This window comes from Sturnus vulgaris, chromosome 17, assembly GCF_052056855.1.
Source record: "Sturnus vulgaris isolate bStuVul1 chromosome 17, bStuVul1.hap1, whole genome shotgun sequence".
Lineage (NCBI taxonomy): Eukaryota > Metazoa > Chordata > Aves > Passeriformes > Sturnidae > Sturnus > Sturnus vulgaris.
The window spans coordinates 9,344,648-9,362,599 of NC_142259.1; the positions used below are offsets into that span (position 1 = coordinate 9,344,648).

General features: G+C 51.2%; 2 protein-coding genes across 4 annotated transcripts; both read left to right on the forward strand.

Moving 5' to 3' along the window:
- Positions 1-1,486: 1,486 nt before the first annotated feature.
- PIGT (phosphatidylinositol glycan anchor biosynthesis class T) lies at positions 1,487-6,865 on the forward strand. 2 transcript variants are annotated; one of them, XM_014884044.2, is made up of 12 exons: positions 1,487-1,706; positions 2,085-2,262; positions 3,099-3,226; positions 3,713-3,813; positions 3,956-4,042; positions 4,295-4,382; positions 4,459-4,556; positions 4,849-5,014; positions 5,104-5,304; positions 5,836-6,001; positions 6,120-6,203; positions 6,316-6,865. In XM_014884044.2, the coding sequence occupies exons 1-12, from the start codon at positions 1,517-1,519 to the stop codon at positions 6,566-6,568; spliced, it is 1,740 nt and encodes a 579-aa protein (XP_014739530.1). In that variant the 5' UTR covers positions 1,487-1,516; the 3' UTR covers positions 6,569-6,865. The 2 variants fall into 2 exon arrangements, with proteins under 2 accessions (XP_014739530.1, XP_088031164.1); XM_088175038.1 differs by lacking the exon at positions 1,487-1,706 and adding an exon at positions 1,956-1,995.
- Positions 6,866-9,564: 2,699 nt separating this feature from the next.
- On the forward strand, positions 9,565-17,341 carry BLCAP (BLCAP apoptosis inducing factor). 2 transcript variants are annotated; one of them, XM_088175043.1, is made up of 2 exons: positions 9,565-9,762; positions 15,746-17,341. In XM_088175043.1, the coding sequence occupies exon 2, from the start codon at positions 15,819-15,821 to the stop codon at positions 16,080-16,082; it is 264 nt and encodes an 87-aa protein (XP_088031169.1). In that variant the 5' UTR covers positions 9,565-9,762; positions 15,746-15,818; the 3' UTR covers positions 16,083-17,341. The 2 variants fall into 2 exon arrangements, with proteins under 2 accessions (XP_088031169.1, XP_088031170.1); XM_088175044.1 differs by lacking the exon at positions 9,565-9,762 and adding an exon at positions 10,122-12,566.
- The last annotated feature ends 611 nt before the right edge of the window (positions 17,342-17,952 follow it).

Consider the following 17,952-nt stretch of genomic DNA (forward strand, 5'->3'; position numbering starts at 1 on the left):
ACTTTACAGCCCACTGTGCTTGGTCCCTGCAGGCCAGGCCAAGAGGAGCTGGGCACAAAGCTGGCCACAGGCCCCCTGCCACCATCAGTGGCTGCAGGCCAGGAAAGCACTGTCCCTGCCCCTGCATCAGGACAACTGTGGTGACCATGGGGAAAGGAGCCTGCAAGATATGCAACAAAAGCCAGGGAATGCTCCTCACTCTGTCTGCTTCCCAGAGGGTGATGAGACATTACTGCACTGTTCCTATGCCAACCAACACTTTGTGGGACCAGCTGGAGTGGCCCATATCCGAGTGCAGCATAAACGTGTTGCATGTGCTGCCTTAAGCTGGGAAATTGATCAAGAAAAGGGGCCAGACTTCATGACTTTTCAGGAAACACAGGGAGTTCCTTACTTAGGTGTATGGTAATTAACAGCTCTGGATGGATGTTTTTACCTTTAATTTGGCTGATCACTTCCAAAATGCATCCAAACCTTTATTACCTACCAGTATCCTGTTGCAAGGAGTTGCTCAGTGTAAAAAAAAAAAAAAAAAACAGACCAAAACCAACAATATTATGTAAATATATTTTTTTTTTCTGGGCATGCTGACTTTCTGGTTTTATGTGATGCCACTAATTAGCAAGAGGGGAAAAAAGAGATATAAAGCAACACTTTATTCTTTACAAATACTGAATCACATTGTCAGCTCCAAGTTATCATTGCATGAGGACCTTAGATCTGAGCAAGTAAGTGAGTAATCAACAAGGTATAGCAGCTGGTAAGTGACAACAACACGTTGTTATAATATATATGCATATTTTCTACTGGAGCAAATCATCACCACACTCAAATCAACACCAGGACAATAGGAGATGGTGTGAGCTCCATCGGGCCGTCCCCGCCGGCGCTGCCTTGCCGTGGCTGCCGTTCCCTTCCCCCGGGGCGGCCCCGGGCTGGCGGATGCTGGAAGCGAGGCGCTCCCGGATGGCTCCGCACCCGGAAAGACACGGTGCCCTTCGGAAAGGAGACGAGGAGCGAGGGAGAGCCGCCAGCCGCGGGAAGAGCTGAGAAGTGGAAGTCACCTGGGGACAGGTACAGTCCTCGCAGCGTCCTCGGGCACAGCCAAGCCCTGCAGGGAACCACCCAAGCTGAGACCGTGCCAGGGCTTCCCCCGCAGCACCAATTTCACACAGGTGGAAAGGAGCCCTCGGGGAGCCGCTTAACCCCCTCTGAAACCACCAGAGTTGGCCGCGACCATCCCTGTGGCTCCTTTCCGACGCAGAATATTCTGCGGTTCTGTGAAAGCGCTGGCGCTCGCTCCTGGGCTGAGGGCAGGGGTAGGTACAGCCAGGCTGGCGCTTCCCTCCGCGGAGGCTCCAGGCTCGCTCCGTTCAGCAGCTCCAGGTGCGAGGCCGGGACAGCCCCGCGGCCCGGGCGCACACAGCGTCTCCATAGCACCCCCGGAAGCGGCGCCATTGGCGGGGCGGGCGGAAGCGGAAGCGGCGCGGGAGGCAGGGGTGGGGCGGGCGGCGGGATGGCGGCGGCGTTGCTGCCGCTGCTGCTGCTGCTGGCGGCAGGGCCCGGGTCCGGGCGGGCAGACGCGGGGCAGGAGCGGCGGGACGCGCTGCGGGAGGAGCTGCTGCTGACCCCGCTGCCCACCGGCGATGTGGCCGCCACCTTCCAGTTCCGCACGCGCTGGGACGCGGACCTGCAGCGGGGAGCAGGTAGGGCGGGCCCGGTCGGGGCGGACCGCGCCGCTATTGGCTGGCCCGGGGGCGGACCGCGCTGCTATTGGTTGGGACGCGGCGCAGGGGCGAGGCTACCAGGGAGGGACCACGTGACGTGATGGTGTGCATCGGCGATTGCGTCACGGGTACGAGTGACGTCAGAGGCGGGGTGAGGTGAGCGGAGCGAGGCTGTGGGGACGGAGCGTTGCGGTGACATCACACGAGGGGGCTCGGGGCCGTGACGCAAGCGGGCTGTGTGTGATGGTGCAAGCAGAGGCAGTGTCAGGTGGTGATGTCATGTTTGGGCAGGCCCTGGTGTGATGTCAGGGGCAGGGATCGGGGGATGAGATGGGCAGGGACTGACGCTGCCCACAGTCTCTCACTACAGGCTCTTCCCGAAGGCGCTGGGGCGGCTGGTGGCAGCACTGGGCGTGCGGGAGCTCCACCTCGCGCTCACCCAGGGCTTCTGGCGCACCCGGTACTGGGGGCAGCCGCCCCTCCAGGCACCCGCTGGCGCTGAGCTCTGGGTCTGGTTCCAGCCCACGGTCACCGAGTACGTACCCTGCCATAGATCTGTCCCTCTGGGTCCCCTCCGTGGCCACTGCTCCCAGGAGCTGTTGCTCATCTCTCATGAGGCAGCCATGGTGTGTGAGAGGGCCTCCTGGGCTGAAAAATATCTGCTGGGAAGAAGAGCCCAGGAGTAGCTCTAACAAACCACAGAACATACCCCATCTGTTCACAGGACAGGATGTGGTGCTGAGGGCAAATCCTTGTTCACTAAAGGCTCAAGTAATTCCCTTGTGGACTCTGTGATGACAAACCCCTTGCTGCAGTAATACAGTGGGGCTGTATCTTGACCTCTCATCCATGACTCACTTCCTTTGAGTCCCATCCAATACCTGTCACCATCTCCCTTAGCACACTGCCCCTGTTCAAGCTGCAGCAGCCCTGTGGGGACTCACAGAGCTTTCTCCTCCCTGCAAGTGTCCCATTCCTCATCTGCTGGTTGGGTCAGCCTTTGGAGCTGCACCAAGGCATTGCTTTGGGTCTCAGAGCCCCTTCCCCATTCACACATCACCTCCTGCATGTTCCCTGCTCCCCTGGCCTCTCTCCTCACATACCAACTGTGCCCACTGCCATGTCCCTTGGCTGTGTGATGCCTGTGTGTCTCTGCTGTATGTCCCTGCTGTCCCTCAAATCTAATGTGTCAGAATAAAAAAAACCAAGAGAGCTGGGGAGTGCAAGCCCAGAAGTCTCTCTGCACACTCCATGCAGCTTTGGTAATCCAGTGTGGTCACCCCACTGTATTTACTGAATGTTACTGACTTAACACTTGTTGTTTCAAGGATTTGAGCTGCTGAGTAATCTTTGGTGTCTGTTCTCACACAGTGTTGACAAAGCCTGGAAAGAATTGAGTAACATCCTTTCGGGGATATTCTGTGCTTCTCTCAACTTCATTGACTCGACCAACACAGTGATTCCAACAGCATCCTTCAAACCCCTGGGTTTAGCCAATGGTGAGCCTGGCTCTGTCCTCTCACTTTTGCCTCTCACCTTAGTTCTGCCCTGTGCCACTGCCAGCATTCCAGGTGCAGGTCCTGCAACGACTCTGGGTCTGGGTGTGTACAACAGCATCTGTTAACCTCTTCATAGAAGGATTTCCTCTCCCTACAGACAAGGCTTGGATTTAAACAGAGGAAACCCACAAGTAGTACATGGCAGATGCTCCCAGGCCCTTATCTATCTCTATGAAAAGTGTTTTACAAAGCCGGGAGGACTACGGGATTTAAGGCATTCGCGAAAAATAATCTTCTAGGATATGTCATTACTCATTCTTTCCAATCACTCTGAACAGAGTGTGATCTACTTCTGGTGGAGCTCACGGCATTTCAGGCATACTGAGAGGGTGTTGGGATGTGGGGTACACTGAGGGTGGAGCAGATCTGCTGCTGTCCTCATGCGTGTAGCAGTAGCAGCCTGCTGACCTCCCTCTCCCTGCCCAGGGACTGATCACCATCTCCTGCGTTACGCTGTCCTGCCCCGGGAAGTCGTCTGCACAGAGAACCTCACCCCTTGGAAGAAGCTGCTGCCCTGTGGCTCAAAGGTAAAGACAAGTCTTGCTGCCTAATTGGGCCACTCCTGATGGACTTGGGCTTCCAGCAGCAATCTGGGAAATTCCCTCAGGGCCTTTCTCTGGTGGGAGCAGAGGACAGGGCAGGGCTGAGTTTCTCCTTTGCTCCCTGCAGGCTGGGCTCGCTGTGCTGCTGAAGGCTGAGCGTTTGTTCCACAGCAGCTACCACTCACAGGCAGTGCACATCCGCCCCATCTGCAGGGTAAGTGCTGGGCTCAGTTCCCTTCCTGAACGCCCCAAGAGAAAATCCAAAGCCACCTTGTTACATTGCAAGGTATCACACTGGTTTGCCCAGTTACTCTGTGATGGGTTTACTGTGTCTAACACAACTGTCATCCTGATTCTCTGGTAACCCCAATGGAAATCTTGCAATCCTGGTGGAGTTCCAGCTCCATCCTGGTGTTCTCCCCCTCCAGAAGGTGTGATCAGAGCTGCTTGTCTTTTTCTTGTCCAGGATGCCTCCTGCCTGGCTATGTCTTGGGAGCTCAGACAGACCCTCACTGTGGTCTTTGACTTCTTTTCCAGTGGCCAAGGAAAGAAAGGTAAGCTTGGTGTGGCCATGCTCAAGTGCTCCCAGCCTGCAGCACTTGACCTGCCACCTGACTTTGCTTCCCACAGACTGGTCCCTCTTTAAGATGTTCTCTCGCACGCTGACTGACACGTGTCCTCTGGCATCGCAGAGCAAAGTCTACGTTGACATTTCCCCTAAAAATAAGGTGAGCTCCTGGGCCAGGAATTATGCCCTGCTCCCTCAGTTCAGCCAATTTATGTGGCTCTGAAACATCCTCACCTCCATCCCCTGCATGGCCTGGCCCCTCACGGGCTAATGAAGGGAGGTGATTTCCTTGCTCTGAGCACAGCTGAGGGGATGAGCCTGGTGGTGTTAGCAAGAGCACAGAGCTGGCTGTTGCGTGGGAAAGCTCAAGGCTACTTGGAGGGACTTTGCCCAGTGCTGCCAGTTTCTTCAAGGGGCACTTTTTCCTTTCATGGTCCATTTGCTTTCCTCAGGAAAAGGAGCTACTGGAAGTGTCCCCCCCTCCAACATCAGTACACGAAGCTATTGTCCAGGGAGACAAGAAAACCTATGCTGTGTATGACCTGCTCAGCCCTTTGCTCTTCAACACTTCTCGCAGCCTCAATGTGCAGCTCAAGTGGAAGCGGCCCCAAGACAGCTGTGAGTGAGCAGAATTTCACTTCATCTGCACCACTGGCCAGGGCTCCAGGGCTGAAAATCACCCCACTCCTGTCCTTGCTCTTCCCCAGCGGAAATGCCCATTCCCATACTCCATGCCCAGCGGTATGTGGGGGGGTACGGGCTGCAGACTGGAGAGATCTGCACCCTCATCTACAACACCCACCCTTACCGAGCCTTCCCCGTGATCCTGCTGGAGACTGTGCCCTGGTACCTGCGGCTCTACGTGCACACCCTGACTATCATCACCAAAGGGAAGGAAAACAAGCCCAGTAAGTAAACCCTCCAAGCAGCACATGCCACCCGATTCCCTTGGCATGAGCAGCTCATTCCAAAGATGGTTGAATCCCTCTGTCAGGCCTCAGTGATCACTGGGAAACTGGATTGTGAAACAAAACATTTTAGGATGTTTTCCTAGCCCCAAGTTCAGTGCTCACAACAGATGAGAACCATTAAGTGTGTGTTATTTATAAGAGGCATGTGGATGATGTTTCATTATCCAACAAAGGTTTAAACCAACATTAATTAATTTTTGTACCACAGGAAGCTCAGTTTAAAACTGATGACTGGGTTTTATCTTGCATTTATACCTTTCCTTATGAATACCTGACTTTCATGGGTCAGTAGCTTTAAAGACCAGCTAAATTTAGCTTTAACACATGCTTCTTGCTATGGGTAATCTTCACTTGCCTAGAAGACCTCTCTCAGGACAGTGGAAGCAGGAGCATCCACCTCATGGGAGATGTCCAGGCAATGTGAGATTGGTCCCCCTGCTGCCATTGCCAAAATCTCTTTGGGGTTAGGTTACATCCACTACCAGCCAGCCCAGGACCGGAGACGGCCTCACCTCTTGGAAATGCTGATCCAGCTGCCAGCCAACTCTGTCACCAAGATTACAATCCAGTTTGAGAGGGCCTTATTGAAGTGGACAGAGTACCCACCTGACCCCAATCATGGCTTTTATGTCGGGTAATGACATTTCTCAGCTCTTCACCTCTCTCTGGGCTTTGCATAGCATTTACTGCCCAGGTCTCTGGAGATGTCTTTGCTGTTAGGACTGACACGGGTGTGTTCTTTGTGCCTTTAGTTCATCTGTGCTCAGTGCCCTGGTGCCCAGTGTCACTGCAATGAAGGACATGGATGTGGAGCAGAGCCCTCTCTTCACCTCGCTGTGAGTGTGCTGGTGCTGGGGAGCAGGGCTGTGCCACAACCTGCAGGCTGTGGCTGCTCTCATCCTCACTGGTCCTGTGCAGGCTCACCCTGCCTCTCCTTCCACTCTCCAGGTTTCCTTCCTCTGATGGCTCCAGCTATTTTGTGCGCCTGTACACGGAGCCGCTGCTGGTGAACCTGCCAACACCAGACTTCAGCATGCCCTACAACGTCATCTGCCTCACCTGCACCGTGGTGGCCGTGTGCTATGGCTCCTTCTACAACCTGCTCACCAGAACGTTCCATGTGGAGGAGCCAAGCCGGGGTGGGCTGGCCAAGCGGCTGGCCAACGTCATCCGAAAATTCAGGGGGGTACCCCCACTCTGAGAGGAACCAGGGCAGCCAGCACTGCCTGCAGGGCTCTGTGGGGAGACTGAGATAGCAGAGCACTGCTGTCTCTTGTCTTGCTGGAAGCAGCTTGTTCTGTGTTGCTGCCTGGATCTCTCTTTGGGATCCGATAAGCTGAGAGATCACTTCCATTGCTAAGATGGGAGATGGCTCTAAGCCCATTGACTACTGAACTGCACTGCTATGGGACAGGGAAAAGTAAAGGACTTCTGCTTGGGAGAGGTGTAACTTACATACTGGGAATGGTGCTGGAAGTAAACTTGAGTGTTTTGTACATTTGTGCTGCTCCTGGTTGGTTTTGCTTTCTCAGCTTGCAAGCAGAGTTGACTCTTAAGACTGTGATCTGCCAAACGTGTAGCACACTGCCTAGATCAACTGGGATTTGATGCAGGCAGGACCAGGCAAGGGGGTTTGATCTGCAGTGAAGAGAGGGATTCACTGCTCTAACACCTCACCTTTAACAATTGCCATGTTTCACATATATGTGTCCTGTCACACTTGGCCACATTGGAGCCAGTTTGCAAATTAATTGTTGGGTGCAGTGTATGTCTGCATCCTCACTAAAAGGAAGGGTTTATTTTCTTTAGCAGGAAAAAGCTTCTCTTGCTCACAACTTCTATTTGCAGGATTTTGAAACCCTTCACCTGCTCACCCCTCTGCCACAGCACAAGATTCTCTTCTGCAGCCACAGTGTCCCCAGAGCTTTGGGGAGCCTTGGCTCAGCAGACTCCAAGTGCTGAGTTGCAGCTAGCCCTGGGCTGGGAATGCAGGAGCACTGGCACCACTGTGCTCCTCAGTTATTCTCTCAAAACACAAATTACCACCTTGTGGTTCACATAGAGCAGCGGGAGCTCAGTGGTGGTGCTGCTTGGCCTCTGACAGTGCTGGTTTCAGGGGTATGCCCTTTCCATCTCAGATGTGGCTTTTGTGATTGGAACAGACACTGCTTACAACCAACTAAACAAAGGACAGGAAAATCACTGGAAGAAATATTCCCCAGAACCAAAGCAGAGCACAGCCAGAGGTCCTTTAAAAGCTTCTGCTTGAACAGAAAGGCCATAAAAACCCCATGGCCTGCTGTCCTGCACAGAACAATCTGTTCCCACTGCCCTGGGATTACCTTTTCCTTCCATGCCAGAAATGCTCTTAACTCTGCAGCTCGTTACAGATCCACTCCACTGGATGGCTCCATGCAGCCTGCAGAGCCTGCTGAAATATGAGTTTTGGATGATCCCTTGCTGCTCCTGCCTGTTGAAAAAGGTGCCACGGGGCTGGGAGCTCATGCTGCTTCCAGCTACAGCTCTGCCAGCCAAGCTTCAAGTGCAAAATGGAATTTCTTTAAAGAAAGCTGTAACTACAACCAAAACCCAAGTAAGCACACAGCTCCCAGGGCAGGAGTCCTAGGCATGAGGGTCCACATTACAGTTTGCATAATGATTTGGAGACCTCAAGTTGTGTCAGGTTGGATTCAGTATCAGTCCTGCAGACTGCAACCAGCAGTACTGGAGCAGCTTGGAGCAGCCCAGTTCCCCAGGTGAAGCCTGCTTGCTGCTGGTGTAGGTGGGATCCTGCAAGTCCCCTGAGTGGTCATGGAGTGCCATGGGAATCATCAGCTGGCATCTAGTAGTTATTTTTACTATGAACCATCAGAGCTGGCATCAGCCAAAGGCTTTAGGGCCATTCCTATGGAGTGCCATAAACCAGGAATTTTAAACAGCCCATAAAGAGGTCAGCCCAGGATAATGGCAGAGCAGAGGGAAACTATCCCGGGCTGGATACATGCTTGCCAAGCCATTGGCAGAGCAGGTCTTATCATAACTATCAAATGCACAGGCCAGCCAAGTGGAAAACTCTGTGGGAAATGTGGGTGGCCCTGCAACTGTGGCTGGGTGGGTTTTAAATGGTTGTGAAAATGCCAAATCTTGGTCTTTGCGTTTTGTATTTTTCTTTCCCTTGGGTTCCCTTGGGCTACTCAGACAGGACAGACAAGGAGCTCCCCGAGATGAGTCCAGGGGAGGGCTGTGAAGATGGCATCTCTCCTATGAGGAAAAGCTGAGGGAGCTGGGGCTATTTAGACTGAGGGACAGACGACTGAGAGGGGACGTTATTAATGGCTGTGAGCACCTGCAGGGAGGGTGAGGATGGAGCCAGGCTCTCCCCGGTGGTGCTGAACAGTGGGATGAGGTAACAGGAAACACTGAAGTTCCACCTGAATATGAAGAACTTTACTGTGTGGGTGACTGGAACAAGCTGAACTTTACCGTGTGGGTGACTGGAACAGGCTGTCACCGAGGTCGTTCCCTGGGGATATTCCGATGCCCCCTGGACACGATCCAGAGCACTGTGCTGGAGGGGACTCAGCAGAGCAGGGGGGCAGTTTGATGGCCTGACGTGGTCCCTGCCCAGCGCTGCTGGCCTCCTGGCTCTGTGAGGCAGCACAGCACAAGGTGTGGAAACACAATTGAATAATAAGTACAGAATATTCTGAGCTGGAAGAGACCCACGAGGATCCTCGAGTCCAACTCCTGGCCCTGCACAGGACACCCCAACAATCCCACCCTGTGCTGAGAACAGTGTCCAAATGCTTCTAGAACTCAGACGGGCTTGGGGCTGTGACCACTGCCCTGGGGAGCCTGTTACAGTGCTCAAGCACCCTCTGGGTGAAAATCCTTTTTCTAATATCCAACCAACCCTCCCCTGATGCAACTTCAGGCCGTTCCCTCGGGACCTGTCACTGCTCATGAGAGTGAAGAGATCGGAGCTGCCCCTCGTGAGGAAGCTGTAAGCAGCGCTGAGGTCTCCCCCTCAGCCTCCTCTTCTGCAGGCTGAACAGACCAAGCGTGGCCCATTACAAGAACCCATAAACACAAAATCCCTTTTTTACAAGACGCGAATCCAGCGCAGGCCGGCTCCCCGCGCGGCCCCCGCCCGTGCGCAGGCGCAGCGGCCCCGCGCAGGCGCAGCTGTGGCCGCGCGGGGCTCTCGGACCCGCCTGAGGAGCGGCCGCTCCCCGCGCCCCCGCTCCCGCAGCGGAGCAGCAGCGCCGGCAGCGCTCCCGGGGACAGCCGGCCGGCCGCGTGGGGCCTGCGGGGCGTCCCCCGCCTCCCGGCCGGCCTCTCCCTCCCTCCTCAGGGCGGCCCCGGGATGGCGGCGTGAGGCGGCGGCACCGCGCGGTGAGTACGGGCCGGGGAGCGGCACGGGGCCCAGCTGGTGGAGCGGGGGAACCCTGCGAGCCTCGGGGGTCTGGAGGCGGGGGAAAGGGGGAAGGTTTCCCCGCCGCGGAGGAGCCCTGCGTGGGCCGCGATGGAAAAGGCTTCGGCCGGCCCTGAGCTCGGTGCCAGCATGGAAATAACAGCATGGTGTGTGCCCTCCCCTCCCTTCCTTCTGCGCTCGGCAACGAACCTCTCGTAGCTCTCGTTAGCGCCTTCTGAAAGGAAACCCGGGCTCGTTTCTCCCCAGGGCAGCGCAGTCTTTGACAAGGTTTTGTGCAGGCAGCTGGACTGGGATGGGCCTTGCGGGTCCCTTCCAGCCCGGGATATTCTGTGATAGTCTGTGAATACAGCGCTCTTGTACCCGGCCACGCACCCTCCTCGAGCCCCCATACGTGCTTTGAGCCAGCTACAAAGGGAGTTTGCGAGCTGTTCTGTCACACGAATATTGCTCATGATATCCCAAACATGCGAGTGTAAGAGGAAAAACAAGCTCTTAAAGGTGGGCCACAACATGCTGAACTCTCCCGTATTTCTCTGGTACTGAAACACTTCAATGGACCTTGCAAGTACTGTCATAGTGCAGTTAACCTTTGTCTTTCCAAGCTATAGGTCATAACTCCTCGTAGCTGCCCAAAGAGCATTTCTGCCTTTCCTAATGCAGATGCGGAAATCTGAGATGCAGTAAACTCACCCTTATCAGGCTGTATTTGTACCTCTGAAACATGCTGAAGGCACAAAAGGTGGAGAAGAGGTCCAAATTAAAACTGCTTTTCTCAGGGAATTTGGAATGGGCCTGGAAGTTGTGATCTTTAGCAGCTGAACAAAGGCAGAAGGTGGGAATGAGGACCTTTGAAAATTAATGAATTAGTACGAATGAAAGTAGTAATACTTCAGATGACAACTGTGACTGCTGACATCTCTTCCCACCACAGAGATGGCTGACTTAAGCTTCTGTTCCTCTGATTCCTGACGATTTCCAGGCCCATTCCAAGTTCTCTGAAAAAAATAATTAGTTTTAGTTTGGATCTCTTCTCTGCCTTCCTGCTCATGGGTGGAGGAGGATTCACCCTGTTGCTGTGAGGGCATTGCAGTCCACATGGCATGGATGCTGCCTCTGGACAAAAACTAATCCATCCTCCATCAAAAATGAAGCTCAGAGGGCAGCTTTGCCTGGAAGTGATGAAAAGAGTAGCTCAACAGAGAGCCTTCACTTTTCACCAAGTGAGTTGCTTTGGCTTGTGTCTAGCTTGAGAAAGCAGAACACTAACCCCAAGGTTTGGTTTGTAAAGGATTTGTTGCTCTTTTTGGAAACTGTTGTGATTACATTGCACCATTTTTGAGTCTACATCAAGTGTCCAAGGCATGATCCAAGCCTAGGGTAAGGCCTTTGCCAAAAATGATAGACTCACTCTTTCCAGCTGAGTCATACCAGCATATAAAGCTCTTAAAAAATTGAAATAATAGTGGCAAGGCTAAAAAAAAACCCTAGAGAAGTTAATCCCTGCTGCAAATAGGTATTAAAGTTTGAGCTGTTATGTTTCTTGGGTTTACGACAGAGGGTTGGCATCTGGGAAGCTGGTGTGCTGTTGCTTTTATTAGCTGAACTCTTCCAACTTGTTACTTGATAGTTCTTCACCTCTCTTTTTGTCCCAGTGCTTTAGATGATGTGTATTTTTCAGCAGCTGCTTTGGGTGCTGTGTGATATTTGAGTTGGTTTTGAACACACGCTGGCAGTGTGAAGCACTGCCCACACACAGCAGTTAGTAGTTGTGACAGGGTTTTTGATTAAAACAATTTTAAGCAGACAGGTGAACATTGTAGGTGAGAAACACATCCCTGAGGCTTGCTCTTCAGTTTATGTGCATTGGATAACTTGAGAGACTTTTATCTAACCAGTGTGGCTTTTCATCACATGCAGAGACTTCAGCTTTTGGGAAAGGGGGAGGGTGATACCAGCACGCCCCAATAAAAACGTTACTCAGTGTTTTATTGCAGACCTTTCAGCTCTCAGCCTGGGAGACTCTTTCTGTAGCATCTGCTGGGGGAGTTCTGTGTGGACAGCACTGGCTTCAAGGCTGCCTTTGTAAGGTCTGAACAAGCCTATTCTTGAAGTGCTTAGGGAAAGCTAGCTGATTATTCTCCCCTTCCAGGGTAAATGGACTGTTAAAGAATTCAAATGTTCTTGGGAGAGGTACAGACCTGATATTGACATGTTGATGTGTCAAACCTATGGTGTAGGAACACCTCTCAGGGTGTTAATTGCTGAATTAGTTTGTAGAATATGAAGGAACTGCTTGCTAGCTCCTCAGATGGATTTATTCCAAAACGTGACTGATCCATTGCAAAGCAGTGCACTGTGCTACTCACTCTAGACCTGTCAAAATTGAAATTTTGTTCCTGCTTGGGAAAGGTCTGCTGCTGCCTTTGCACTGGAATTCCAAAATCCTCAGCACAAACATACACCAGTAGGACCTGAATATTTTTGGGAGGGAAGATGACAGCAAAGAGGGCTGGGAATGCAATGGAAGCCAGCTAATAAGCATGTGGAAAAGTATTGGTGCTTGCTTACTAAGGAGGTGTGCAGGGAACCTCCCCTGGCTGCTCCTCTGCCTGCAGGAACTGGAACTGGCAGGGGGAGGCTCTGGCAGCACGTGGAGATCAGACTGGGCCACAGTGGGAGCATCATCAGCTCTGCTGCCGAGGGGTCTGAAGTGGCTCCAAGAGCTGTGGAGAGGCGGAAGGAGGAAGTGGAAAGGAGCCATCAGGTAAACATGAGTGGCCACCAAATTAGGTGACATGAGGAGCAGCACAGGAGCAGGTTTGGGGATAGCGGGACACTGGGCTGGCTGAGGCAAGAGGTGAGTCAGACAGGGGAGAACAAGAGCAACTGGTTGAGGGAAAGCAGGATGCAGTTGTGAAACCAGTCCTGTTGGGTGACAGGTTATTATTTGCTCTGGAACATGGTAATCTTTGGCTTGGATTGTGAGGATGGGACAAAGACAACAAGGTAGGAATCCTAATTTGCAAGCTTTACCTTGCTTGAGAAACCAGGCAAAACCAAATATTGATGTGGCTTCCAGAAGGATCTGCATATCCTGGGCACGAAGGAGAATGTTCCCTGCTCAATGAAGAGCTGATAGCAGGAGGTACTGTTTCTCTTTGATCAATAGAGTGTAAAGAAAACTCAGTCTCAATGCCAGCTGTACAGAGAATCTCTAGTGAAGAGCACATATCTTAATAGTGGGAAGTCCTTGAGGGAGATAGAGCTGTAGCAGCCTCCAGTAGTAAGTACTCCAGTAGTGAGTACTTTGTGTAGGATCAGCTGTGGGATACAGCAAAGGATTCTCAGCCTTTAACTGGTTGGTAGCAAAGGGACACGTGAGAATTCAAGCAGACTGACTACAGATACAAAGAGCAGCTGTTTGAGTGGCTGCATTTGGCAGAAATCCAGGAGGTTTGCAGGTTGAAGCGCATTGGCATTGAAACTTCATAGTAAAAATAACTGCTATTAAATGGTTCTTTATTCTGCAGTGGTTGCATTGGTTGCTACAAGCGACTGGTTCTTGCAGGAAATATTAATATTTAAAAATGAGTAACTTGTTCTGAGATGGCTTTGTGTTTGGAGGAAGTGCTCAAGTAAAGCTTAGATGCTTAAAATCAACTCAGTGTTTAGAGTTATTGGTAAGAACATTGTAGGCCATGAGGAGTCCAGGCCATGAAGTACGAAGTATTGCTACAACACAAATATTATAATTATTTTCTAATTGTAGTCAGTTGTACATTTTGGGACTAAAAGCTCAATAGTGATACATGACCCTATTAAAGCTGAGAGATTTGTGACCTTAGTTCTGAAAAATTCTAGTTGGTTCAGCCTTGTGCTACTTAACAAACACATTCTTTACCCATTTCTTTACTCTAGAGACAGAAAACCCAAAGCAAAGTAGGCACTTTAAACTAAAGTTTTGAGAACAGGTGACACAAATTGCCACAGAAATCAAGCTGATGCAGCTTAAGGCTGGATCTAGCAAAGACATGACATGGTGTTTAGGCAGTGATTTTTAATGTTCAATGTTTGGAGCCCTTGTGAGGAAAAAATTGCAGGAAATTTAAAGAAGGGAACATTTCAGGAGAATTAAGGCAGCTGCAGATCATTGATTTAGTACAACTTTGCTGCATTGTGAACTGAAAAGTTGGGTGATGGGGTTTAATTACCTTCCTGTTCAAATATCTGTTGCTAGATCTTTTTCTCTCCATTCTTCCCCTTGGACCAAAAGTTCTCCAGTACTTCTGTGGTATTGTTTACTCCAGAAACATCTGAGCAATTCACAAAGGCAAGCAGACAGCATGCTTTGTTATTAAATGAGTATTAGCTAATTTCAGTTTATAGATGGGGGAAAAGGCTTGGGACTAGACTTGCCCTTAAAGATGCAAGTGATGCCTAAAACAGGACTAAAATTGGGACCTTTATGCCTGTGACTGGCTTTATCTGTATTACAGCATAAAATAACTTTTTCCTTACTCTTTGGCTACTGAGCTGCTGCTTAGTTTTACTAATTGAACTCCAGCTGCCCTCTCTGCTGGAGAGCACTCCCTTGCAGGAACACCAGCACAATGTACTTTTCTTGCATAATGTCTGTGCTGGTGGAGATGTTGGCCTGCATTTTTCTACTAACATTAAAGTAAAATGGATTGTGCTGCTCAGGGTGGCAGCATTTCCTGCTGCTGCCAGCAGAACCCATTGGTACCTGTGAGACAAGTCTGACCTCAGTGTTCTTTTGGAAGAGAACCTCGTGTGGTTTTCTCTTGGCTTTTCTCTCCAATCCCTCCTCATTCTCTCTCCCTTTGCCAGGAAATCCCTTCTCCTGCCAACAGGAGCCAGTGGAATGTGCTGTTTGTTTACATTCTCACTCTTTCATCCTACTAACCTTCCCACCCCCAGCTCTAATCCTAACAGGCTGGCTGAGCCCTTCATCCTTCTGAGGGAGCACTGCTCCATTGAGTAATTGCAGATACAAGGCTTGCTGCAAGGAACTGTCCCCACCAGACTCTTCTTAGTGGGGGTGAGGCATTTATTGTTTTTAAAGCCATTTAAAATTCTTGAAGGTGTTTGTAGTGCTTCAAAGGAAGAAACACACTTGGTGTCATTGAGGTGGTTGCTGAAGGTAGGAGCAGGTCTTCTGGACTTGCAGTGTGCTGCCATCCCTGCCTAGGAAAGCCCTTAAAGCTCAGCTTCCAGAGGGTTTTATAATAATCCAAGTGAGGAAATCCTGTGTTTACAGCACTTATGGAAATTGCCATTTTGAGCCTGTCTCCCCCTTTGTTCTATTCACATACTTTGTCTTATCTGACTTTAGCTGTTTGGCAAGTATTATAAACCCTTAAGCAGGGACTGTCCTTCCCTTTGTTTTACAGCCTGGACACTGCCAGGGCTTTCCTGTGTAGCTTGATGTGTGGCTGGTCTGGTGCTGTCCTGCTGGAAGACTTTATTGTTTGTGTGCAGAACAATTCCTTACACTAATGCTTCCTTAACACTGCTCTGTAACACCAAATAATGATTACCCTTCAATTTATATTATCACTCAAGCCTTTGGACTGTCTTGGATCAATGTGTGCAAGGAAAGCTATGGCAGCTTGTTTCCCATTTCCACCTCTCTCTTTCTGTTCCTGCACTATGCTGAAAGGGTCTCACTTGTTAGCCTGGATAAAGACCTGAGGAGCAGAGCACACAGGATACACTTCTATACCAGCACTAGCTGATCCTGTCCCCACCTGAGTGGTTCAGAAAACAGGAAGCTTTCCACAAGCTCCAAGACACACCAGAATTTAATACTGGGAGTTCAACCATCAGCATATGATGCTTGGGAGTAAATGAAGCTTTAAAAGAATGTCTCTTGATTTTTTCCCTGCATTTCTCTGACAGTCTGATATTTTCCCTTCCCTACAGAGCAGCCTGCCCTCCGGAGGAGTTGCTGGAGCACATCTGACTGCTACTGCCAGTGAGGCCCCAGCCAGCCACAATGTACTGCCTTCAGTGGTTGCTACCTGTGCTTCTCATACCCAAGCCCCTCAACCCAGCATTGTGGTTCAGTCACTCAATGTTCATGGGATTCTACCTGCTCAGTTTTCTCCTGGAACGGAAACCTTGCACAATTTGTGCCTTGGTCTTCCTAGCAGCTCTATTCCTCATCTGCTACAGCTGCTGGGGGAACTGCTTCTTGTATCACTGCACAGGATCCCAGTTGCCAGAATCAGCTCACGATCCCAACATAGTGGGCACCTAGAAAATCATAATCTTCCAATCTACTGAGGGCTATTGTTTTGCTTTAAAAAGGGGGTGGGGCTGGGGAGGAGGGGGGTATTGGGTATGGGTCTGGAGTAAGGACAACCTGTTTCCTGTAACTGTGCGTGGACTGGAGTGGCAATTCTTCCCACTCTGCCTGTGAAATTCGACTCGTTTACTGTGTGAACTCTGGCACCACCACCTGCTTTTTTAGAAGCAGAAGTCTTTTTTTTTCTTTCCCGTATCACCGGGAGCAGACACCAGCCCTCTCAACTGAGAACTGCTGGAAGCCTGAGCCGCTGGCCCCTGCCCAGCTGGGAGTGCTGGAGTCGTGTGTCACTTGTCTGCATTAGGCCATGGTGGTCTAATTCAGGGCTCTTGGCCCACTGATCCTGCTTGAATAGCTACAAGATTCTCTCAGTCTGTCTTTGTGGGGGGCCAGCCTCCCACCTTGCTGATCAAGGGCGAGTGCAACAGCTCACAAATGGACTTGGCCAAAAGCTGCTGCAGCCAGAGGCAGGTGAGTCATCTCCTCCTGCCCAGACAGCCAAAGAGATGTGTGCACTGCTGAAGTGCTTTCTGAACTCTATGCTCCAAGATCCCGGCCTGAAAGCCTCAGTTATGCTGCTGCTTTTATAAAGCCTGACAGGCAGTAGAGACTGTCTCTTCCCTCCTCCTCTATGTCCTGGGTTTACCAAGGTATTGACTGTTGGGAGAAAGAACCAGCATGCTGCAAGACACAGGGTTTTGGAAGCCACTGTGAACTTCACCCTACAAAACTCATGCTAGCCCAGAAGGCTGGATATGGGCAGGGCAGGAGAGGATGCATGAGTTGGAGGCATGGCTTGAAGCAGTAAATGCTTCATCCATTTTTAGAGATAATGGTTTTGGGCCAGAGGTGACACAAAGTGCTGGTGCTACTGACTAGAGAAGGCTGGAAAAATACCTGGTGTCTCCAGCTTCCCTGGCAGAAGGATGTCAAGAATCCAAGGTGTTGGTGGGTCAGGCCTGAAGTCTGGGGCAGAGGTTGGTTTGTGAGAAGCCTTAGAGGTTGACACAAAACGCTTACCTCTAAACTTTGAAGGTTTCCTCTCCTTTGCCATCTGTTTGTCTTTCCTTCTGTCTTCTGGTGGAGAGCAGCAGAAGTGGCTGTTGCTGTCCTGAGGCAGTTCAGGCTATGAGGTTGTGAAACTTCCAGAGTATTGTTTGTTCATTGCACAGCTGTTCAAAATGTTTAATAAAGCTTTATAAACTTTGGTCTATGGCCTCCTGCCCAGCATGATGCATTGGCTGCTGATTGTGGATGCCTTAGCCCAGCAATCACGTGTCTCTGCATTGTTCTGTTCCCAGCACTGCAACCCCAAACAGTCTCCAGCAAGAGGCAGAGCTTGTTTGCCTTGTAGCTCCCGGTACTGACTCTTCTTGACTGTTTAAGCTGACCGTGGGCTGACTGGGAGCCAGACTGGCAATTCCTAAACAGCCTCATCTCACAACAGAAGCACCTCCTGTGTTGTGTATATCTCTGCACTTACGTGACAGATTCCCCTTTTTCTTGCTGCTTATGAAATTAAACCTCTGAGCTGTCCTGGAAGCTGCTAATCCCCAGTGCCGACAGTAAAAGTGTCTGCTGGGTGCCCACGTGGTGTAAGCCCATTCCATGATACCACATCACCTCAGCCTGTCCCTCTGCTCAGGGCGGCCCAGCTGCCACCAGCCTTCCAGGGGGACGCGTGGTGCTGTGAGCCTTTCCTCAGCCTTGGCCATGGCCCCGGCCCCGTGTAGAACAGAGTGAGACAGACTATAGGATCCGAGAGTGCCCAGCAGCACCTGAGAGTGTTCAAGGAGAGGTTAAAGGGTGTGGGAGCTGTGTC